Genomic DNA, 21,432 nt, shown 5'->3' with positions numbered 1-21,432 from the left:
ATAACGATTCGGAGTTTATTCAACTCCGGTGTATTTTTATAAAAATATAAAGTGTCATTATTATTACTTATATGAAATATTATAAAAATCATTAATAAATAATGGAAACTAAACCAGAATTAATATTCAAAATTCCAAAATTGGTTAGACCACTCACTGAGATTTACTTAGAGTGTAAGTTATTTTTCGACCATCACATTACCAGACTCTATTAAAATAAATACTTTACTTAATAATTTATCTGATGTTGTGTTTGATAATCTTAAATCAATTTGCTCTGATACCGATGATCTTAAGATAGTGATTAAGAAATTAACTTACCTTTTACCTGTACAAGGTAAAAAAAATTTAATAAACAAATTCAACTTATTACAGCAGAATTCGAGTGAGAATTTCATGCAATGGTACATAAGAGTATCAAAACTGCATAAAAAATGTAACTTTTCAGACGACATAGATTAAAAGAAAAATAAAGCACGTCTACCTTAAATGACAAAATAAAATATAAATTTTGTAAAAATATTAATTTAACCTTAAATGAAATGGTGGAGCTAGGAATTAGATTAGATAGTATTAATGATAAATCAGATATTGATAATATAAGTTATGTGAATAATGATAAAAAGTCTGATAAAGATAAAAACCTTAACAATAGAAATAGAAATGACAATAATAATTATTTTAGAACTGATAATAATTTTAGAAATAATTATTATAATAGTGATAATAATAGGAATAGAGACAGGAATTATAACAATAATTTTAGATACTATGATAGGAATTACAGTAATAATAATATCAAGATACCAAAATAATTGTAATAACTACAACAACTATCGCTACAACAACTATCGCTACAACAACTATCGCTACAACAATAATATTCAATCTAATTATGGTAGAAATAATACATGGCATGATAATAATCAAAGAAAACAGATCCAATATGGTGATGGAAATCGTAACATTTACCAATCTTATAACAAGAATTCAAATTATTATAGAGGTAGCGACAATAATCAGAGAAAGCAAATACAATATAACAACAATTCAAATAATTATAGAGGTAGCGACAACAGGATTTTAGTCCGTACTTTATATATTCAGGGCCGGCTCATCCTGGATTTTTTTAATGTTGTTTTATGTTAAATATGTTATCAATACTTATTTTAGCCTCTACTTCAAAAAACTATAAAAACAACGATTATGACAATTGTCACTTTTCTACGGTACATCTTCACTAAATTTATTTTAAACATGTTATCAATACTTATTTAAACATATTGTCGTCAAAAAACTTTAAAAATAACGATTATGACAATTGTCACTTTTCTATGGTACATCTTCACTTAAACATGTTATCAATACTTATAATAATCTATTTTCGTCAAAAAAACTATAAAAATAACGATTATGACCATTGTCACTTTTCTACGGTACATCTTCACTATATTTTTATTTAAACATGTTATCAATACTTAATTTAATCTATTTTCGTCAAAAAAATACAAAAAACTTTAAAAATAACGATTATGACAATTGTCGCTTATCTAGAGTACATCTTCACTAAATTTTTATTTAAACATGTTATCAATACTTATTTTAAAATATCTTTGTCAATAAAATTCAAAAAACTTAAAAATAACGATTATGACAATTGTCACTTTTCTATGGTACATCTTCACTAAATTTATATTTACACATGTTATTAATACTTATTTTAACATATTTTCTTCAAAAAAATTCAAAAAACTTATAAAATAACGATTATGACAATTGTCACTTTTCTATGGTACATCTTCACTAAATTTTTATTTAAACATGTTTTTAATACTTATTTTAACATATTTTCTTCAAAAAACTTATAAAATAACGATTATGACAATTGTCGCTTATCTAGAGTACATCATCACTAAATTTTTATTTAAACATGTTATCAATACTTATTTTAAAATATCTTTGTCAATAAAATTCAAAAAACTTTAAAAATAACGATTATGACAATTGTCACTTTTCATTGGTACATCTTCACTAAATTTATATTTACACATGTTATTAATACTTATTTTAACATATTTTCGTCAAAAAAATTCAAAAAACTTTAAAAATAACGATTATGACAATTGTCACTTTTCTTTGGTACATCTTCACTAAATTTATATTTACACATGTTATTAATACTTATTTTAACAAATTTTCGTCAAAAAAATTCAAAAAACTTTAAAATTAACCATTATGACAATTGTCACTTTTCATTGGTACATCTTCACTAAATTTTATTTACACATGTTATTAATATTTATTTTAACATATTGTCTTCAAAAAACTTTAAAAATAACGATTATGACAATGTCAATTTTCTATGGTACATCTTCACTAAATTTTATTTAAATATGTTATCAATACTTATTTTAACATATTTTCTTCATAAAAATTTAAAAAACTTATAAAATAACGATTATGACAATTGTCACTTTTCTATGGTACATCATCACTAAATTTTTATTTAAACATGTTTTTAATACTTATTTTAACATATTTTCTTCAAAAAACTTATAAAATAACGATTATGACAATTGTCACTTTTCTATGGTACATTTTCACTAAATTTTTATTTAAACATGTTTTTAATACTTATTTTAACATATTTTCTTCAAAAAAATTCAAAAAATTATAAAATAACGATTATGACAATTGTCACTTTTCTATGGTACATTTTCACTAAATTTTTATTTAAACATCTTATTAATACTTATTTTAACATATTTTCTTCAAAAAAATTCAAAAAACTTATAAAATAACGATTATGACAATTGTCACTTTTCTATGGTACATCTTCACTAAATTTTTATTTAAACATCTTTACTTATTTTAACATATTGTCGTCAAAAAAATTCAAAAAACTTTAAAAATAACGATTATGACAATTGTCACTTTTCATTGGTACATCTTCACTAAATTTATATTTACACATGTTATTAATACTTATTTTAACCTATTTTCTTCAAAAAATTCAAAAAACTTATAAAATAACGATTATGACAATTGTCACATTAAAATATTATCCTTAAAAAGATCATATAAAATCATCAAAAAAGTTTCATAAAATCCACCTCATTTAATAAAAAATAGATAATTTTAAAAAAATGATAAAAAAATTATAAAAGATTTCACCTAAAAGATTGTTTATTTATCTAATAAAATTTACAATATAATTCCTCAATAAAAAATGTATTTATAAAGAAGATTGTGAAAATCACTAATAAATTATATTATAAAGAATATTACAATTTTACAATATAGCAGCATATTATTTTTTTTTATTAAAATAACATCAAATAAATAAATTTATTTTCATTTCAAAATATAATAATATAAATAAAAAATATTAAATCATATCATGTTTATTTGTTGATAATAATAAAATATTTACATTAAATATAAATAAAATAAATTATTTTACTAAAATAAATAAATAATAATTAATACTAAGCATCGATGCAGAATTTTGACTAATTTAATTTTAGCAGATTTATATAGGCTTAGCCGATTTTTAGGCTTAACCTAATTAGGCTTAGCCGATTTTTAGGCTTAGCCTAATTAGGCATAGCCGATTTTTAGGCTTAGCCTAATTAGGCTTAGGCGTAGTTTTTAGCCGATTACGCAACACTAATTACACATGTTATTAATATTTATTTTAACATATTGTCGTCAAAAAACTTTAAAAATAACGATTATGACAATTGTCACTTTTCATTGGTACATCTTCACTAAATTTATATTTACACATGTTATTAATACTTATTTTAACATACTTTCTTCAAAAAAATTCAAAATACTTATAAAAGAACGATTTCACATTAAAATATTATCCTTAAAAAGATCATATAAAATAACATCAAAAACGTTTCATGAAATCCATCTCATATAAATAGATAATTTTAAAAAAATGATAAAAAGATTTTACCTAAAAGATTGTTTAATTATCTAATAAAATTTACAATATAGTTCCTCAATAAAAGATGTATTTACAAAGGAGATTGTGAAAATCACTAATAAATTATATTAAAAAGAATATTACATTTTTACAATATAGCAGCATATTTTTTTTTTTAAAAAAAACATCAAATAAATAAATTTATTTTCATTTCAAAATATAATAATATAAATAAAAAATATTAAATCATATCATAATAATAAAATAAATTATTTTACTATAATAAATAAATAATAATTAATGCTAACATCGATGCAGAATTTTGACTAATTTATTTTAGCCAATTTTTAGGCTTAGTCGATTTTTAGGCCTAGCCGATTTTTAGGCTTAGCCGATTTTTAGGCTTTACCTAATTAGGCTTAGCCGATTTTTTGACCTAGAATCTCGGCTAAGCCGTTTTGTAGTCGGCTAAAATTAGCCGATTACGCAACACTACTAGGCATCGATGCAAAATTTTTGACTAATTTATTTTAGCCAATTTTTAGGCTTAGTCTAATTAGGTTTAGCTGATTTAGGCTTAGGCGATTTATTCATCTAAAATCTCGGCTAAGCCGTTTTATAGTCGGCTAAAATTAGCCGATTACGCAACACTAAATACGAGTATTAAAATTTATTATTCGTCGAATAACTTTTTATCCATTATTCGACCAAGTGATTCGTATAATTTATTCAAAATATACGTAAATATTTGACATTATTCATAAATATTTAAACTTATTCATAAATAGTTAAAATTATTTATAAATATTTAACACATTACTTTGTATATTTCGCATCGCATTTATTCTCTCGCTAAAACTAGAAATCGATCGCAAACTATATTAATGGTACTCTTAAAATGAAAAGCAAGGATCAGCAACGGAAGATCCTGAAGTGACCACTTTAATAACTCTTAAGTTTAATTTTAACGTTTAAAGAAAAATACCATCGATATTCATCTCTTAAAAATCACTTGAGGGTTCCCTGTGTTACGATAATAACCATTAAAAAAAATATACCATATTGTATCAATTACATAGGGAAAAATTGTTACTCTTGGATTCGGATGATTATGGGAAGGATATGATGAGCGTTCAAAATTTGAGGAAGAAGCATAAACGATTCGAAATGGAAACTACAAACCACGAGGCCAATATTCAAGTAAAATGCATTTTTAAAAAAGCCATAGAAATAGTCAGACATACCTTTTAATTTATAAGATAGCTTCTATGGTCATTTTAAAGTTATAGGTATCCGGACCTTATTAGCCCTTTATAAATAATAAAGAATCGTTATTCGAGTTTTCACTTTTGAAAAAACAAAACAGAGTCTGACCGAGCTCGCTTCTCAGATTAAAGCCGAGTGCCCAAATTACGGGGGTTCTGAAATAGATTCACGTCTCTCAGCCCTCGAATCCGCTTGGGAACGTCTCCGAACCACTATAGGGTCTCGCGGACGTGGGCTCGATGACAGCCTCACGTTTCAACAATTTAACACCGACGTGCAAGAGGAGACCGGCTGGATCAAGGAGAGCGTCCGCTTGGCCAACATCGAGGATTATGGACAAAATATGGCCTCCGTACAGGTTTTACACATTATGTTATTACGCTATTTAAACTCAAAAATCGAAGCAATTTTATTTATGATATGTTTAACTCCGCTTATGTCTATTTATAGAGTTTGTTGAAGAAGCATGACATTTTTAATGACGTTTTGGAAACGCACGTGAATCGTTGTCAGGCTATCGAAAATATCGGACAAGAACTGTCTAACGAAGTAGATTATTTTTGAAAAAATAATCCAAATATTCATTACTTTTATTCTTTTATTTTGGATTTTAATATGTCATTTATAAATCCCATATTGATATAAATTTAAAAAACAAATATCAGGTTGAAATATTTTTTGCGAGATAAGGAATTGTGTTTAAAAATCTCAATTTTTATATTTTTTTTCCGGAGGAATAAAAATGATTTGATTCAGAAAGAAAGGTTGTTAGAAGGGAACCAGGGTGAACCGATTCTTTATACCAAATAGCTAAAAAGGAGCCAATCCAACTATATAATTTTTTAATCAGGTTAAACTTCTTTGTTATATATATTAATTATAATTTGAGACCATATATTATGCGATAAGTAATATTTTCCTGTTGAGTTTTATATTATTTTTATGATGATAATTTTTTTTTCATGATAAAATAATTTTCATTTTATATATGGTTGCATATTTTATTTACAGTGATTGATTAAAATATATTTTATAATTTACTAATATCAAATCTTATTTAAATATTGTGGACTTGGAAGTGGAACACATATTAATTACCTTCTATTTTTTGATATATTTTAATTATTTATTAAATTTTGTTAGTGTGTGTATAATATTATTTTATCAATAAAATTAATTTACTTTTTCTCATATTTTTCTCTATTCTTTTCTAAGACAAATTAGATATAAATATTATAAAATTTGGAAACAAAACCTTTACAATTTTTCTAAACTTAACCAAACCATAACCTTTTTTGGCTTTCTCCCCCCCCCCTCCATCGGAACCGGAACTTATATAGATAATAGTAAGGATCACTGGTTTTTAGCTTTAAATACAAAAGTAAAGGAAGAATTGAATCGCGAAATGAAAACGTTGACGTCATAAGAATTCATATATATTTTATGAAATGATACCCATCTACCAAACTTATTTCCTGCAACATTTTTATCTTAAAAAAACACTTTGTTAATCACTAAATTTAACTTGGACATTTATCTACAGCGATGCGCCTAAAGGCTTAACACAAATATTTAGTTTTTTTTAAAAACATACATATATTATATCTGACGCATGATTATTAGAATATAGTTATTACATCCCCATTTTGAACCAAACAAAGTTGGGGATTATAATCTTTTACTCAACGATGCGAACCCGGCTAAATTTTTGTCCGGGTTCGGTTCGGGTTCGCTTTAAGATTTATAAAAAATAGGAGGGAATTCTCGGGTTTAAAAATTTTTGAATTGATAAAAAAAATATATATATATTTAAATCATAATTAAAAAAATAGACATAAATTTGGTATAAAAAATAAATATTTAATTTTATTTATAGGCAATACATAGCAAAAATATAAAGCATGATCATGTATCAATTTTTAAAATTTTATTTAGACGTATTAGCATAATATCTTCCAAGAGTTGTTCACTCATCTTCGATCTATGTGGTGAAAGAATAAATTTCAAATGTGAAAAAGATCTTTCAACCCTAACCTATATTAAATATATTTATGTGAGAATATGATAAATTAACTTGGGTTGCAGGAACAGCAAATAAGATTTTGAATAAAATATATAAATTAGGGTGCTCCAGCTTAGCAGACTTCTAAAAATGCAAAATATTTTCCTTCTTATCTACTCTTTTAAAATTGCGAAATCCAGTAATTATAGTTTCAATACTTTTCTCTGCAATTGTTGGTCCTTTAAATATTTTCTTCTGCCTTTATTTAAGTTGTAACAATTTCTCTAGATCATCTTCCTGTTCAATAACTTCATCGGAACTAATATCATCAGATAAAATTGGCGTTGTTATGCTTTTAATCCGACTCCATAAATTGAAAAGATGCCTTTTCGCACAAATCTTATCGTCATCACTAAGTAACACCTGTAATTTTTAAGGATTTATACTGTTTATATTTAAATAAATGACAATTCCATAAAATAACAATTTTAATATAAATCCAAAGTAATTAATTTACTAATCTTTTAATTAACCTTGTATCTTGGATTCAGGTATATGGCAGCTAAGAGAATTTCATTTTTGATAAACCTTTCTTCTCTTTCTTAAGACAATAATATAGTTTTTGAGAAAAATTATTTGAATTTTTTTCTAGTTATATGCATTATCTTAACTATTCTGCATAAAAATCTGTCAGTAATAACTGTTTTGGAATCGGTTGGTTATGATTTTTAGTGGTTTTAAAATTTCAACAATCGTTATTATCTCTTTCCTTCCAATCTTCAATCAATAAATAATCAAAATGTTCTAAAAAAAATCTTCAATATTGGGTTTGATTAAAATCAGCCTTTCTAGCATATCATGGGTTAATGCCATCGGTGGCAATTTAACACATTCTTAGGGAGTTTCATATTTTTTATTATTTGATAAGTGTGATGTCTTAATTTTAAATATAAGCTCTTAGCTTTTGCAAGAGCATCCACAATGGGTGATAATTTTATTGCATCTTGAAGTGTAAGCTGAAGTGTATGAGCTGCACAACGTACACCTTTAATCAGATAGGATAAAATAGTTGTATAAAAAGTATTCTGTATATCATCGATTTCATATTTATATACATTCACCATATTTTCATCATCTCCTGATTCACTCCTTATTTAATAATCAATTTCAGGCTGCAAGAGCTTTATAGCTTTGATAAAATTTGCACTATTGTCAGAAGTAATTGTTTATATTTGCAATACTAATTTTAAATTTTTGTAAAATTTTTAGTATATTCTCGTTTATATATTCTCCTGTACTTCTTTCTTTCAGCTTTACAATTCCAAGAGTTCTCAAAATTATGGACTTTGATATAAATTGAATATTTATACCAAGAATTTATTATCTTTGAACTGCATCAACTTTTAAACTTATTAGTTTTCTTTGTACCTCTCTTGAAATTTTGTCTCTAATAAATTAGGCTGTTCTATTATTAGTTCGGGATAAATTTTCTTTGTAAATAACTAGATTGAGGCCAGATAAAAGTGGATTTATGATTATTTGAAATCCCGAATCTTCAATAATTGATAGATGCCGACCATTTACAGTAACAAGTTCTATGTAGAACTTATCAAAAATCATTAGATGTTAAATTTATATATTTTTAAAAGGTTTCATTTTTGGGTTTTTTTGCAAATAACACTTCCTGATATTTAGTTTTTTCATTCAAATAATTTACATATTCATTGTTGTGATTTCTTTCCAGATGTCTCTCTAAATTTGACAAATGATTGCCAGACATTTTTAATTTGCAATATGAGCATACTGATTTATTTTCTATTATATTAAGAGTAAAATGCTTCAAATATGATTATATCTTTGATCTTAAATCTAAATAATAAAATGTATTGAGAAACATTTATTAAACTTTCAAATAAAAAAGTTAAATAATTTTTTTTAAATAGCAATGATTTAATAGAATTAAAAAACAGATGTATAAATTTAATTTCATATGATATGCACTTCATTAATATATGGTTAAAATTAATCTGACAAAAAATAAATGATTAGCATATATAAATTATAAAATGATTTTACAAAAACTGTCCTACATCTTTGTTTAACAATTTTTAAGTTAGATTTTGAGAATTCTTTAAATTAACAATATATATAATAATTTTTATTTTGACTTGTTCACTTGCATTTTCTTCTAATTAATAATCTTTGAGAATAGGTTAAGAATTAAAAAAAATGGCGTAAATTAATTTAATTATTTAAAATTTATTAACACTCAATAGGAATCTCTGAGAAGAAATTATAAAAATGACGTAAATGAACTAAGTTTACTTAATTGGAAATTTGAAAATATTATAAAATTTAAATTAAATTATTAATATTTGTATTTACAATTTAACAAATATCTTAATATATGATTTTAAACAATAAACTGAACCCGGGTTCAAATAAAATTCCCGGGTTCGGTTCGTGGTTTTAAAAATTTTATAAGCTGGGTTCAGGTTCGGTTTGGGTTCAGATTTTTTTTTCATAAACCCGGGTTTTCTTGTTCGGTTCGAACTCCTGCTTATACTTAAAAATTAATTCTAAAAAAGATGACAATTTTTCTTCACAAAAATTATTCATATTAGCAATAAAATAGAATTGAAATAGTTTTATAGTACGCAATTTTTTTTAAAATTAGCTTTCCTTAAAAACTGGAGATGTCCATAATTATAATTATGCTACATCTAATGAAAATTCATCTATTATAAATACATATTATTTATCACATGCGTACGAACAAAAGGGCAATATGCACGCCCAAGCTATACTGGAAAAGTGTCGAACCCTTAAAGACAAAATGGAAAACTTATCAACTGTCATTGGAACGCGTAGAAGCCGACTCGAAGAGAACCTTGCCTTTATGCAGTTCATGTGGAAGGCCGACCTAACTGAAAATTGGATAACCGATAAAGAGACATATGCCAAGAGCGAGGATTATGGTAATATTGTTTTATAAAGCGAAGAAAAAAAAGATTTTTTAATTTTAAAGATATCGACTGAGTTTCATTAGATCTTTTTAATTTTATAATATAAAAAACGTACCATACTACACAACCCTATTTTTAGGCCATGATCTCTCCTCTGTCGTCAGTCTGCTGGCGAAGCACGACCATTTTACTCGCAGCCTAAACTGTTTTGAGGATGAAGGCGCCTTGCGAGCTTTAAACCAACTTGAGACAGCTCTTTTGGCGGATCGGAATATCACTGTTGGTAGCGAGCAGGAGCGGTGGTTAGCGGACCGTGACGAGGTCATCCGCAAGCGATATAAAGAAGTGGTCGCCAACTGGGAGAGTTTGGTCAGGTCTGCTAAAGCCAGATCAGACCGGCTTAGGGAGGCCCAGGAAAGATACAAAAAGGTTAATTTTGCTTTTTTGAATGCTTGATGTCGCGAAATTATTTGCGCCTTAGAAAAATTTGAAAATTTTTAAGAAATAGATTATTTATAATAAAATATAAATGTATCCTGTGTAAAAAATTTCCTTCATTGAAAAAAATATGTATTAGGTTGAAGGATTAAACGTGTTATTCATTCTAGCGTTTGATGGGCGGTTTTTAGGCAATTTTTGAAAAATGAGCAGGTTTATTCAAACTGAGTACATATACACTTGTCATAAAATAAGCTGATTTATGTAAGGAAAGTACGAATAATTAACCTAAGGTCAAGAATAAACTTTTTCTAGAAAGATATAATAAAGTCAGAAATCTTATAATCCTGAATGAATGAATTCAAGTAATTTAATTAATTATTTTTTAGCAAAAATGCACATTATTTATCAAATCATAATGTTATAACACAAATTATCGAATCTACAATTTCGATTATCTATTAATGTATGAGTTATTTGAATGGTATATATATATATATTACACAAACTATCGAAACAAACCGATTACGACAGTATGTTTATAATGTTTTTCGGAATATTGATTTCCTGCCATTCCAAAAGTTGGTCTTAATCACCGTGTAACAATTTGTTCATACCTTAATGTCAACCATTTAGGATAAGTCAAAGATTTTTTTGAATCTCAAAATTTCGAATACAAACATTGCCAAGTAGGAATTAAAACCCTATCTGAATGGTTTATTCAGAAACCTGCAGAGATACCCTTTTACTGTCACGAATTTTCCATTATCCGGCTTGGTCCAGGATTTTAAATAAATGATTTAAAACCCATTAATCACTAATATTTCATTTTTGTAACATCAACTTTGGCTTTAGATATTTTTTTTGCTTTATGATTTATAAATTAAAGGGTGTGGCTGTCATACCATTTTTTCTTTCTAAAAATGTGATAATTTTATTTGGAATTTGTGTTAAATTTGTAAGCTTTTAAAATTTGCAAATCTTATGATTAATGTTTGAGCATAAAAAACTTTAAAAAAAATAGTTTGGATAGCGTTTTAATTCAAAAAATGTTTATATTCTAATAACACATTTGTTAAACTATAATTAAAATATTAGCATCTGAGGTATACCTTTCACAAAGATATTTTAAAAATATCTTTAAGTTTTGTCAAATAAATAAAGATATTTAAAATTTTTATTTTAATTATTTTTTCGATTTTTAAATTCCCTCATTTAAAGACAGCTTTACATGTATTATTAATCAAGATGAAGATGTAGGTTCCTATTTCATCTCCAAAATGTATAGAAATCGTCTTCATGAAATTAAACGATATTTACATCTAACCAACAATTTTGATATCGATAAAATTACTAAATCAGGAAGGTTATAGAATATTATTGGTCAAAATCTGCAATAATTTGGGATATTCAAAGAAAATTTAATGCTAAAAATAATTATTTTAAACTCTTAAATAGGGGTAATAATTACCCTTATAAATTTTCTGAATTCTTTTATATATTCTTTTACTTTTGATATTTATACCGGAAAGGATAACAATAAAACTGGTCCTCTTGGTGATCTGAGATAATTAACAGGTGTTATCTGTAACGTTCAAAAATATGAACCATTCTTAGATAATTTTTTTATTCCCAAATATTTCATAATGCTAGGAGATAGAGTTTAGGTTGTACAGGAACAACCTGCTTAAATCGAACCTAAAAAGCCGGTTTGATCGAAAACTAATGAAAAAAGTCCAAGAGGATTTTATGAAACCTTCAGTGATAAAAAGATTGCTTTGTATTATTGGAATGATAGTCGCTCAGTAGCAGTGGTGAGCAAGCATCATGGAATATGTCCTCTAAACAAATTCAAGCGACGGAGTTCTAAACCTAAGGTATATATTAATATCGATCAACCAAATATTATTACATCATGTCATATGGGAGGAAGTGATTTAATTGTATAGATTTTTAAGTGATTATCGTCCTCTACTGCGCAACAAAAAAAATGTAGTGATGCTTGATTTCTACTTTCTCAATTTATTTGATGTAGCCACTTGGAGGATAAATATTTCTTTGGGTAGGAATATGTCTCATCATCTATTCAGAATAATTATTGTGCGATCTATGATTGGAATTGAATTTGAAAGGCAATGCCTTCCAGGTCAATTAAAATGCCCAATTGATTCAAAAGTTAGAGAAAAGTCATATTCCAATTAAAGTCAATCGTCAAGGTGGTTGCAATTTTGAAATTTTGATATACAAATATATTTATACTAGGGCTGTGCTGATATATTAAATATCGGATCGGGCCGATACCTGTAAAAACCGATCCGATCTTTTTACTTTTCCTTCTTTTGTTATTTAATTTTATGTTATGTATATTTATTTTACATTATTATAATATTTTCTAAATAATTTTTTTAAATTTTATTTCTTATTAAAAATAGATTTATAGTATTTTAAAAGTTTTTTTTTATAAAAATAGAAAGGAACACCCAAAGTTTTATTTATTTTAAATCTTAAATATGGTATCTGAATTATGGAAATATTTTACAAAAGACAAAGATAATTTTGCAAAATGCGTTATCTGCGGAATCATCTGAGTCTGCCTTCAATACGGCAGGAGATATAGAAAGTCCATATCGTAGAAGCTTATTCCCAGAAAATCCGGAGGCTCTCATATTTATTAAAAAAATTTAATATATTATAATTTTATATATTAATTACAATTTTATAATTCATACCAACATAAAATGGATATATTATTAAATAAATATCTTTTTATTATAGTCTTAATTGTAGAAATAAAAAAATTAAATTAAATTCATAATTCGATTTTTTGCATAAAAAAATATTGATTTCTTAATTACATTTGGTTCAAACGTGGGTGATTAAAAATCAGTATAAATATCGGATCGGATTGAAGCAATATCGGAAAATATCGGATCGGAACGGTGAAAAATATATGGATCGGCACAGCCCTAATTTATACGAATATATTAAAAGAAAAATAAAGTTTTTTATATTTTTGTTACCTCGATATTTAGCGGGTTAATGACCTGCATGACTCTAGTTTTAGTTGCATTTACAATATGAGGCTATATGAAGCACTTGGGGGTAAGGTTGAGATATAAAAGGGAAATTAGAAATAATGGATTGCTAAGTTTGAAAAAACAACTGCTAAATCCATTTACATTTCTCTACGACGTTGTTTAACTAGTAATCTGATTGGAGGTATCAAATAACATGTGACATTTTTTTAAAACAAGTACCAATTTTTTGTGTTGATATCACTTTTTCAAATTTTTATAGATTTATCTATAATTTAATGATTTATTATTCTTGTACATTGACTCCGGTAAAAATTTTGTTTGAATAATCAATTTATTTTAATATTATAATTGGACGGATTGAGTTGATTGTTAGAAGTATACTATTCAAATACACCTCCCACTCCCTTATAATCTATTTATGTTTTATAAGATTAAAGTGTATTTTAATATTAAACACTTACACAGATTGAAGAACTATATTTAACGTTCGCCAAGAAGGCCTCGGCTTTCAATTCCTGGTACGAAAATGCGGAGGAAGATCTAACAGATCCCGTCAGATGTAACTCTGTCGAAGAGATCAAGGTATGATTTAGCTCTCATATTTTAATTTTTAAGAAATTAATATAAATAAGTATGGGGAAGAAGTTAATAAATTAAAAGCAACAAAGAAATTGGTGATTATCACAATAAGGTTCAAATTATAACATAAAACATAGCTCCTCAAGGAAAGCCATGCCAATTTCAAGGAACATCTTTCTGTCGCCAGGGAAGAGTTCGACGAACTCGTTGAATTAGATAGGTTGATTAAATCATTTCGAGTAGGGCCCAATCCTTATACTTGGTTTACCATCGAAGCCCTCACGGATACCTGGAACAATCTCCTTGCTATCATCGAGGTATTTTTAGTCAATAAAATATTGATATTATCTAACTTATTATTTTAGTTTAGACTAAAAGGCTTAGTAAAAAATTTTTTTTAATTTTAATTGTCAAATAAAACATTTTATTTAAATATCATATCTTCTATATTTTTGAACGAAAGTTTTAATTAATCAATAAATTTTATTATTATACTTGATTTTATATGATCCGTTTATCCTGAATTTTTTTTTGGTATAAATAAAAAGTCATTTTAATTTGGAAAAAAGGAAATCTCTTATTTATTTATCCCCCCCCCCCCAGTTTAATAAATATTATTTAACCCGTTACTGGTTAACGGTGCATATATGCACCACCTCCTATATACCTTATTTTAACATAGTAGTTTTTATTTTAAAAAATAATAAAAAAGATTGTACTTCAAAACTGGAAAAGAAAAATATGAAAAAAATATTTTTTTATGTCCCTAAGAAACCCTCAAACTTTGGGAATTTATGAGGTCTAAAATGCAAAATTTTCTAAGTGATCTCACAAGCATATTATAAAATTATTTCGATGAAAACTAGTGTGTATATATTCTTTATAGATATATCAATATTTATCAATCATTTTTGAATTTTTAGATAATTAAAATTTTAATAGGTAACCACATAAAGTTGACTGGTGCATATATGCACCATTAACCATCTAGCAGTATAAATTATTTAAAAAAATTCAAACAAATGAAATTTAACATAATGATTTATAATTTTTTATATTATACTTAAAACCACTACCGTCACTAAGGGTGGGGGGAGGAGGGGTGGGTGGCTCTAGCCCCCTAAGAATTTTTTTTTTTTAATTTTTTAAAATAATTTTAAATTTTTTTTTAGCCCCCTGAGATTAAATCGAATAATATATTGTTCCTATTATAATTTTTTATCCCGATCAAATTATATGAAATTATTAGGTTCATAAATATTCAAAAGTTTAAAATTATTTTTAGCCTCTTCCTTTCTAAAGATTTTATTTTATTTATATAAAATATTATGCACCTGTTTTGTTAATTCAATCAAAATTATCAAAATAATAGATGACTAATAAAAAAATCAAGATTCTACGAAAATAATTTGTCTAGATATTTAATTTTTAATAAATTTTTTTAATGAAACGTTTTCTAACAATTGAACAAGCGCTTGCTCAACTTTTTGAAGAGGAACCAATTGAAGAAAGAGATATGGTTATAATTCCGCCAAACCCCTCTGCAGTTAGTGATGAAGAAGATTTCGATGAAAATGACTTAACAAATGTCGGAGTTTTGCCTTCAGATACAGCTGGAGAATTGGAGATTCATAATTCAGTTGATGACGACCTTCCAGAACCATATTCTACAAGAAGCTATTCTCGAATTTCTCATAATTTAAAATGGAGAAAAACGGATGCAATATATTCTTCAAGCCCTTTCAATGGAGAAAAGGAAGATATAATAAAACTTGAAAATGATTTACATGGTAAAAGTCCATCAGATATATTTTCTTTAATTTTCGACAAAGACTTATATTCCCTAATTGTAGAACAAAGTAATATTTATGCTAAACAAATGAATAGACCTAACATATGCATAACCATCCAAGATATTCAGAGATTTATTGGAATTCTATTATTTACTGGATATCATTCTCTCCCACAAGAAAGAATGTACTGGATACAATGACCCAATTACAATTTTGAAATTTGAAATATAATATCCATTTGGCAGACAATACTAAAATAGATATACATGATAGATTTTATAAAGTTAGGCCTTACATTAATATATTGAATAATAAATTTCAGCAATTCGGAATTTTCAAACATCATTTATCAATAGATGAACAGATGATACCATATCGAGGAAGACATTCTTGCAAAATGTTCATAAAAGGAAAACCAATTAGATTCGGATACAAGTCTTGGATATTGGCTTCTTCCGACGGTTACGTATTCTCATTTGATATATATCAAGGAAAAAGCGAAAATAAATATGAATATGGATTAGGTGGAAATGTAATCATAAAATTATTAAAGGCATTGCAAAAACCAAATTATCATAATATATTTTGATAATTTCTTTACATCATTTAAACTCTTGTGTCATACTTAAAACAAATGGGATATTTTGCAACTGGAACTGTGAGGGACAATAGAATAGAGCATTGCCCAGTTGAATCTATAAAGGTTGTAACAAAAAAAGAAAGAGGATATTATGATTATAGGTTTGAAAAATTTAAACGAAATATTTGTAGTTCGTTGGAATGATAATTCGGTGGTGACTGTTGCATCGACATGCCACACCATCTCTTTGCTTTCTAATGTTTCAAGATATTCTAAGAAAATATCTTATAAAATAAAAATTCCTCAGCCAAATATGGTAACTGCTTATAACAAACACATGGGTGGAGTTGATCTATGTGATAATCTAATATCTACATATAGAATAAAAATAAGAGGGAAAAAATGGTGGTGGCCAATATTCACCAATTTTATTGATGTAGCTTTGGTAAATTCATGGAAAATCTGGAAATTCGTGAATCGAGATGACAAGAAGAGTTTGCTTGCATTTAGACGAGAAGTTACTAACTACCTCCTTCGAACGCTGGTAAAAATTGAAAAAAATTCAAGTACAGGTCACGCCAGCCAGTTTGCATTACAGTGTGAAAACCCTATTGATTCATCTGGACATTATTTATCCAAAATTATAGATGGAAAAAGACGAAGATGCAGATATTGCCATACGCACTCAAGATAAATGTGCCAAACATGTAAAATCACACTCCATATTAAATGTTTCAAGGATTTTCATAATATATAAACATTTTCTCGTTTTTATTATAAATTACAAAAAAAGAATATAGATATTTGTTGTTTTTTGATCTTATAGTATTTTATATAATTTTTATCTTTTTTAACCTCTTAATGGTTAACGGTGCATATATGCACCAAGCTAAATTTTCTATTTAGGATTTTTTTTGGCTGATTTTTTTAGAATATCATATTTGAGCATTAATCAATATAATTTGAAAAAATTGAGCATTTTTATCCACTAGAAAATATTGACCATTAATGGGAGTAAGATAATTTAATTAAAATATACCATGTTAACATTTGAATTTAATTTTTTTAAAATTATAAATGACATACTCAGAATTATAATTATCAAAAATGGGTAAATATTAAATATTGATAATTTAACAATTGTTTAATCTTTTAAAGAAAAAAAACATTAATTTAATAAAATGAATGCATGTTCCATTAATAACTCTTCCTTATGAGTTATTTTCTCCAGTATTGGTTTAAAATTATTTTAAATCAAAAAATGACGATTTTTGCCAACCCTAATATAAAATAGCCCTCTTTCAGTTAATATTTGGTTAGATCTTGCATATTTAAAATTATAAAATTAACCTTAACTATAAAAAATCTTTCTTTATAAACCTTAAGCTTTATTTTTTTTTATTAGAAATAGACATTCCATTATATAATATATATCGTGCTTATACAAGGAACGTCAATTGGCCCTAGACAAAGAAGAAACTCGCCAAATCGAAAATGACAAGCTTAGGCGTCAGTACGCTCATCACGCTAACGCTTTCCACACTTGGTTGGTCGAGAGGAGGTCAGCTTATTTTGATAATTTACTAAAACTACCTTAGTGCCTTTTTCGATAAAAATTTTACAGATATTACAGAGAGCTTCAATATAGCTAATCTTATTTGAGCTATTGAAGTAATGTGAGAATATTTGTCAGCCGAACTTTTTAAAAATAATTTTTTAATTACAAATAATATGGACTTGGAAACCTTTATAAATTTAAATAGGATATGGGTTGAGATAATTTTTGGATCAAAACCTAGAGTTCTGGTTCATAGCTTTGCAACATATTTTCTTAAATTTACATAGTGCTTTCCGTCAAATTAAGGGGAACGTGTTCATAGCCTTGGATAAAATTAGAAAATTGAATCCAATTTAATATATTGTTCGAGTTTGTGATCGGCCATTGATATTAATTGGATAATGATATTTCAACTATGACTATATATCCCATTATACTTTTAAAAAAATCTTAGGACTGCTATGATGGAATCAGCAGGCACACTGGAAGAGCAACTTGAGACCATAAAGGTATTTTTTTATCGAAGGATATCTTATTTATAAATTACATGCTTTTTATTTGTTGTATTTATAATATCCATCTTAGATATTTTCTCTGGGTAATTTTTGCATTTTATGACACTTTTTATCCTATATCTCATATATATCCCTTAATGAAGCACAATGCCCATTTAGTGAAAGAATACAAATCCCACTTGAGGCAAATTGAAGAGTTGGGTGCCCTATTGGAACAAAATCTTATATTTGATAACAGGTATTTTATTTGAAATTATTTTTTTACAAAATTTAAATCTATTTTTTTCTTAAAAATATTGTTAGTTTTAATTGTTATGATAATATCACAGTTGCATAAGCCTTTTTTAATGTGATAAGATTGCTTGAAAAAAGTTTAAATCTAACATGATATTTTTAAGGTACACCGAGCATAGCACCTTAAGTCTGGCACAAGAATGGGATCAACTCGATCATTTAGGAATGAGGCTTCAACACAATTTGGAGCAACAGATTCAAGCCAGGAACACTTGTGGTGTTAGTGAAGAGACTCTCAGAGAGTTCGGCATGATGTTCAAGTAATAATTCTTAATTACAAATTTCTATCTTATAGTTTTTGGGGAAAAATAGGAGTGGATGAAGATAGTAAGGTAAGTGGGAGGTAAAATGAAGAAAGTTAGGGGACCATTTTTTTTATCTTCCCCCTTCCCTACATAGTTTTTGTTTTTCATTAACACGAAAAACGAATGTTAGACATTTCGACAAGGATAAGAGTGGCAAGCTGGATCACAAAGAGTTCAAATCCTGTCTCCGAGCCTTGGGCTACGACCTACCCATGGTCGAGGAGGGCGAATACGACTCCGAGTTTGACAGTATTCTCAACGCCGTTGACCCCAATAGGTTATTAATATATCAATTGCTTGGTTATTATAATATTTCTTATACTATCCAAAATTTCGAATTCAGGGACGGCTACGTTTCATTGCAAGAATACATGGCCTTTATGATAGCCAAAGAATCCGAAAACGTTTCAAGCAATGACGAAATCATTGAAGCATTCAAAGCCCTCACTTCCGAAAACAAACCCTACATATTAGCAGACGAAATCAGATCGGTTTGTCTCGCTACAAATTATATAATTTTTGAAATTTAATAAAACAGAGTAGAGTTTTAAAAAATATTAATAAAGAAATATTGTATCATTAAACATTCATATGCATTCCTTTATATACTGATACATTTTATAATTGCTATAATTTAAAAAAAACCAGAATCTTAGACCAGACGAAGCCGAGTTCTGCCTTAAGAACATGAATATATACGTCGATCCTAAAAGTGGACGGGAGATAAGAGGGGCAGTTGACTACATTGATTTCACCCAAAAACTGTTTCAAATCTGAAACTTAAAATCATTTAGCTACATAATTTATAAAAAAAATTAATATTGTTTTTATTTATACTTATATATTATATTTACCAATGTTACAATATTGAGATATTTTATACTATTGCTTTTTTGCTACATTGCATTTTTATTGTTGAATTTTTTTTAAAACGTAGGTTGAATATTATATTTAAATTTAATACTTTTTACATTACATTTACTTAATTATTGCTTACATGCCCCTTTTATAGAGAATATATACCTGTAGCATCTAGCCTTTTATACAATTAGTTTTTTTTTAAATACAAAATTTACATATAGTTTTGTTAAATTCATATTTGTTACTATTTATATATGAAAGATAATAGATATGCAAAATATTAACTTCACATAGTTTGTAAGGATAACGTCTTACGAATGAAGATACACCGGTTTATATTACATTGAACCAAAAAAAAATTGTAAATTAAAAAAATTGATAGCTAGGTCTTTTCAGGTCTGATAGGGTGAACTAATGGGATTCAATCATTATTCTAAAACGATCATTTTAAGAATAATATAATTTTATTTATTAGTGATATTTCAACTTATAGTTGTGTTAATTTTTTTCTTGGGAAAATTATAATGTTGTTAAAGAGTCCGTTTCGGGTCAATATGTAAAAATGGCCCGATTAAGATTCTAAACAAATTAATACTATGTAAGCTTGGAGATTTTTCGCATAGATGGAATAAAATTTGGGCATCTATTTGCCAAATCTCGAGGCTTATATAATATAAAGCATGCACACAATTCATTTAGCATCAGACGTACGTTACATAATTTTTTTTTAGATTCTTTATAAAAATATATGTATTTTGATGATTGATTTATATATTATTATAAGTTGAAATGTTCCAATCCAAGAACCTTGAATTAGAACATTTTTTTTCTTCCGCTTTTTTTATAGTTCATTGTAAATTAGAGATGCTTTATTGTCCACTTGATTGGACTGGTTTCCAATTCTAGAAAATTTAAAAAATCTTGTAACACCCAAAAGGGGATATGGACAAGATATAAATTTTTGGTAAGCGGAAAATAATTCCCCGGAAAAAAATCCCCAATAATAATTATTAATAAATAATTCTCCGGAATTGATTTTCTCAAAATATTTATGTTTATTTGAGGATTTTTATTACGTGGATATATTTATAGGGAATTTTTTCTCCCATTTTATTTATTTTGTAATTTTTAATATCTTAAAAACGGGGATTTTTTTTCCGGTGAATTATTTTCTTAGATTCTAAATTTTTAAACCTATAAAACTTTGAATATTTTAAAAATAAGTGGTGTTTTTACTTTTTTAAAGATTATCCTAATTTTTAGGTGCTATTAATAAATACATAATGCTACCCTCCCTTTC

At 26.6% G+C, this 21,432-nt stretch overlaps 1 protein-coding gene across 1 annotated transcript in view; it reads left to right on the top strand.

Moving 5' to 3' along the window:
- Positions 1 to 20,318, top strand: part of LOC135931394 (spectrin alpha chain-like) — a 93,204-nt gene extending 72,886 nt beyond the window's left edge. Inside the window, exons 33-46 of the mRNA XM_065468466.1 lie at positions 5,017 to 5,137; positions 5,304 to 5,561; positions 5,654 to 5,752; positions 9,988 to 10,183; positions 10,311 to 10,600; positions 14,113 to 14,229; positions 14,364 to 14,543; positions 18,048 to 18,160; positions 18,612 to 18,666; positions 18,816 to 18,910; positions 19,071 to 19,226; positions 19,402 to 19,548; positions 19,615 to 19,762; positions 19,920 to 20,318. Of these exons, the coding sequence (XP_065324538.1) occupies positions 5,017 to 5,137; positions 5,304 to 5,561; positions 5,654 to 5,752; positions 9,988 to 10,183; positions 10,311 to 10,600; positions 14,113 to 14,229; positions 14,364 to 14,543; positions 18,048 to 18,160; positions 18,612 to 18,666; positions 18,816 to 18,910; positions 19,071 to 19,226; positions 19,402 to 19,548; positions 19,615 to 19,762; positions 19,920 to 20,048 (2,104 nt within the window). The 3' untranslated portion in view covers positions 20,049 to 20,318. The remainder of the gene's footprint in view (positions 1 to 5,016; positions 5,138 to 5,303; positions 5,562 to 5,653; positions 5,753 to 9,987; positions 10,184 to 10,310; positions 10,601 to 14,112; positions 14,230 to 14,363; positions 14,544 to 18,047; positions 18,161 to 18,611; positions 18,667 to 18,815; positions 18,911 to 19,070; positions 19,227 to 19,401; positions 19,549 to 19,614; positions 19,763 to 19,919) is intronic.
- Positions 20,319 to 21,432: the final 1,114 nt, after the last annotated feature.

The sequence above is a fragment of the Gordionus sp. m RMFG-2023 genome, chromosome 1, assembly GCF_954871325.1.
Source record: "Gordionus sp. m RMFG-2023 chromosome 1, tfGorSpeb1-WG-v2, whole genome shotgun sequence".
Taxonomy (NCBI): domain Eukaryota; kingdom Metazoa; phylum Nematomorpha; class Gordioida; order Chordodea; family Parachordodidae; genus Gordionus; species Gordionus sp. m RMFG-2023.
Note: the sequence above shows the minus strand (reverse complement) of the source record. Positions and strands in the feature narration are given on the sequence as shown.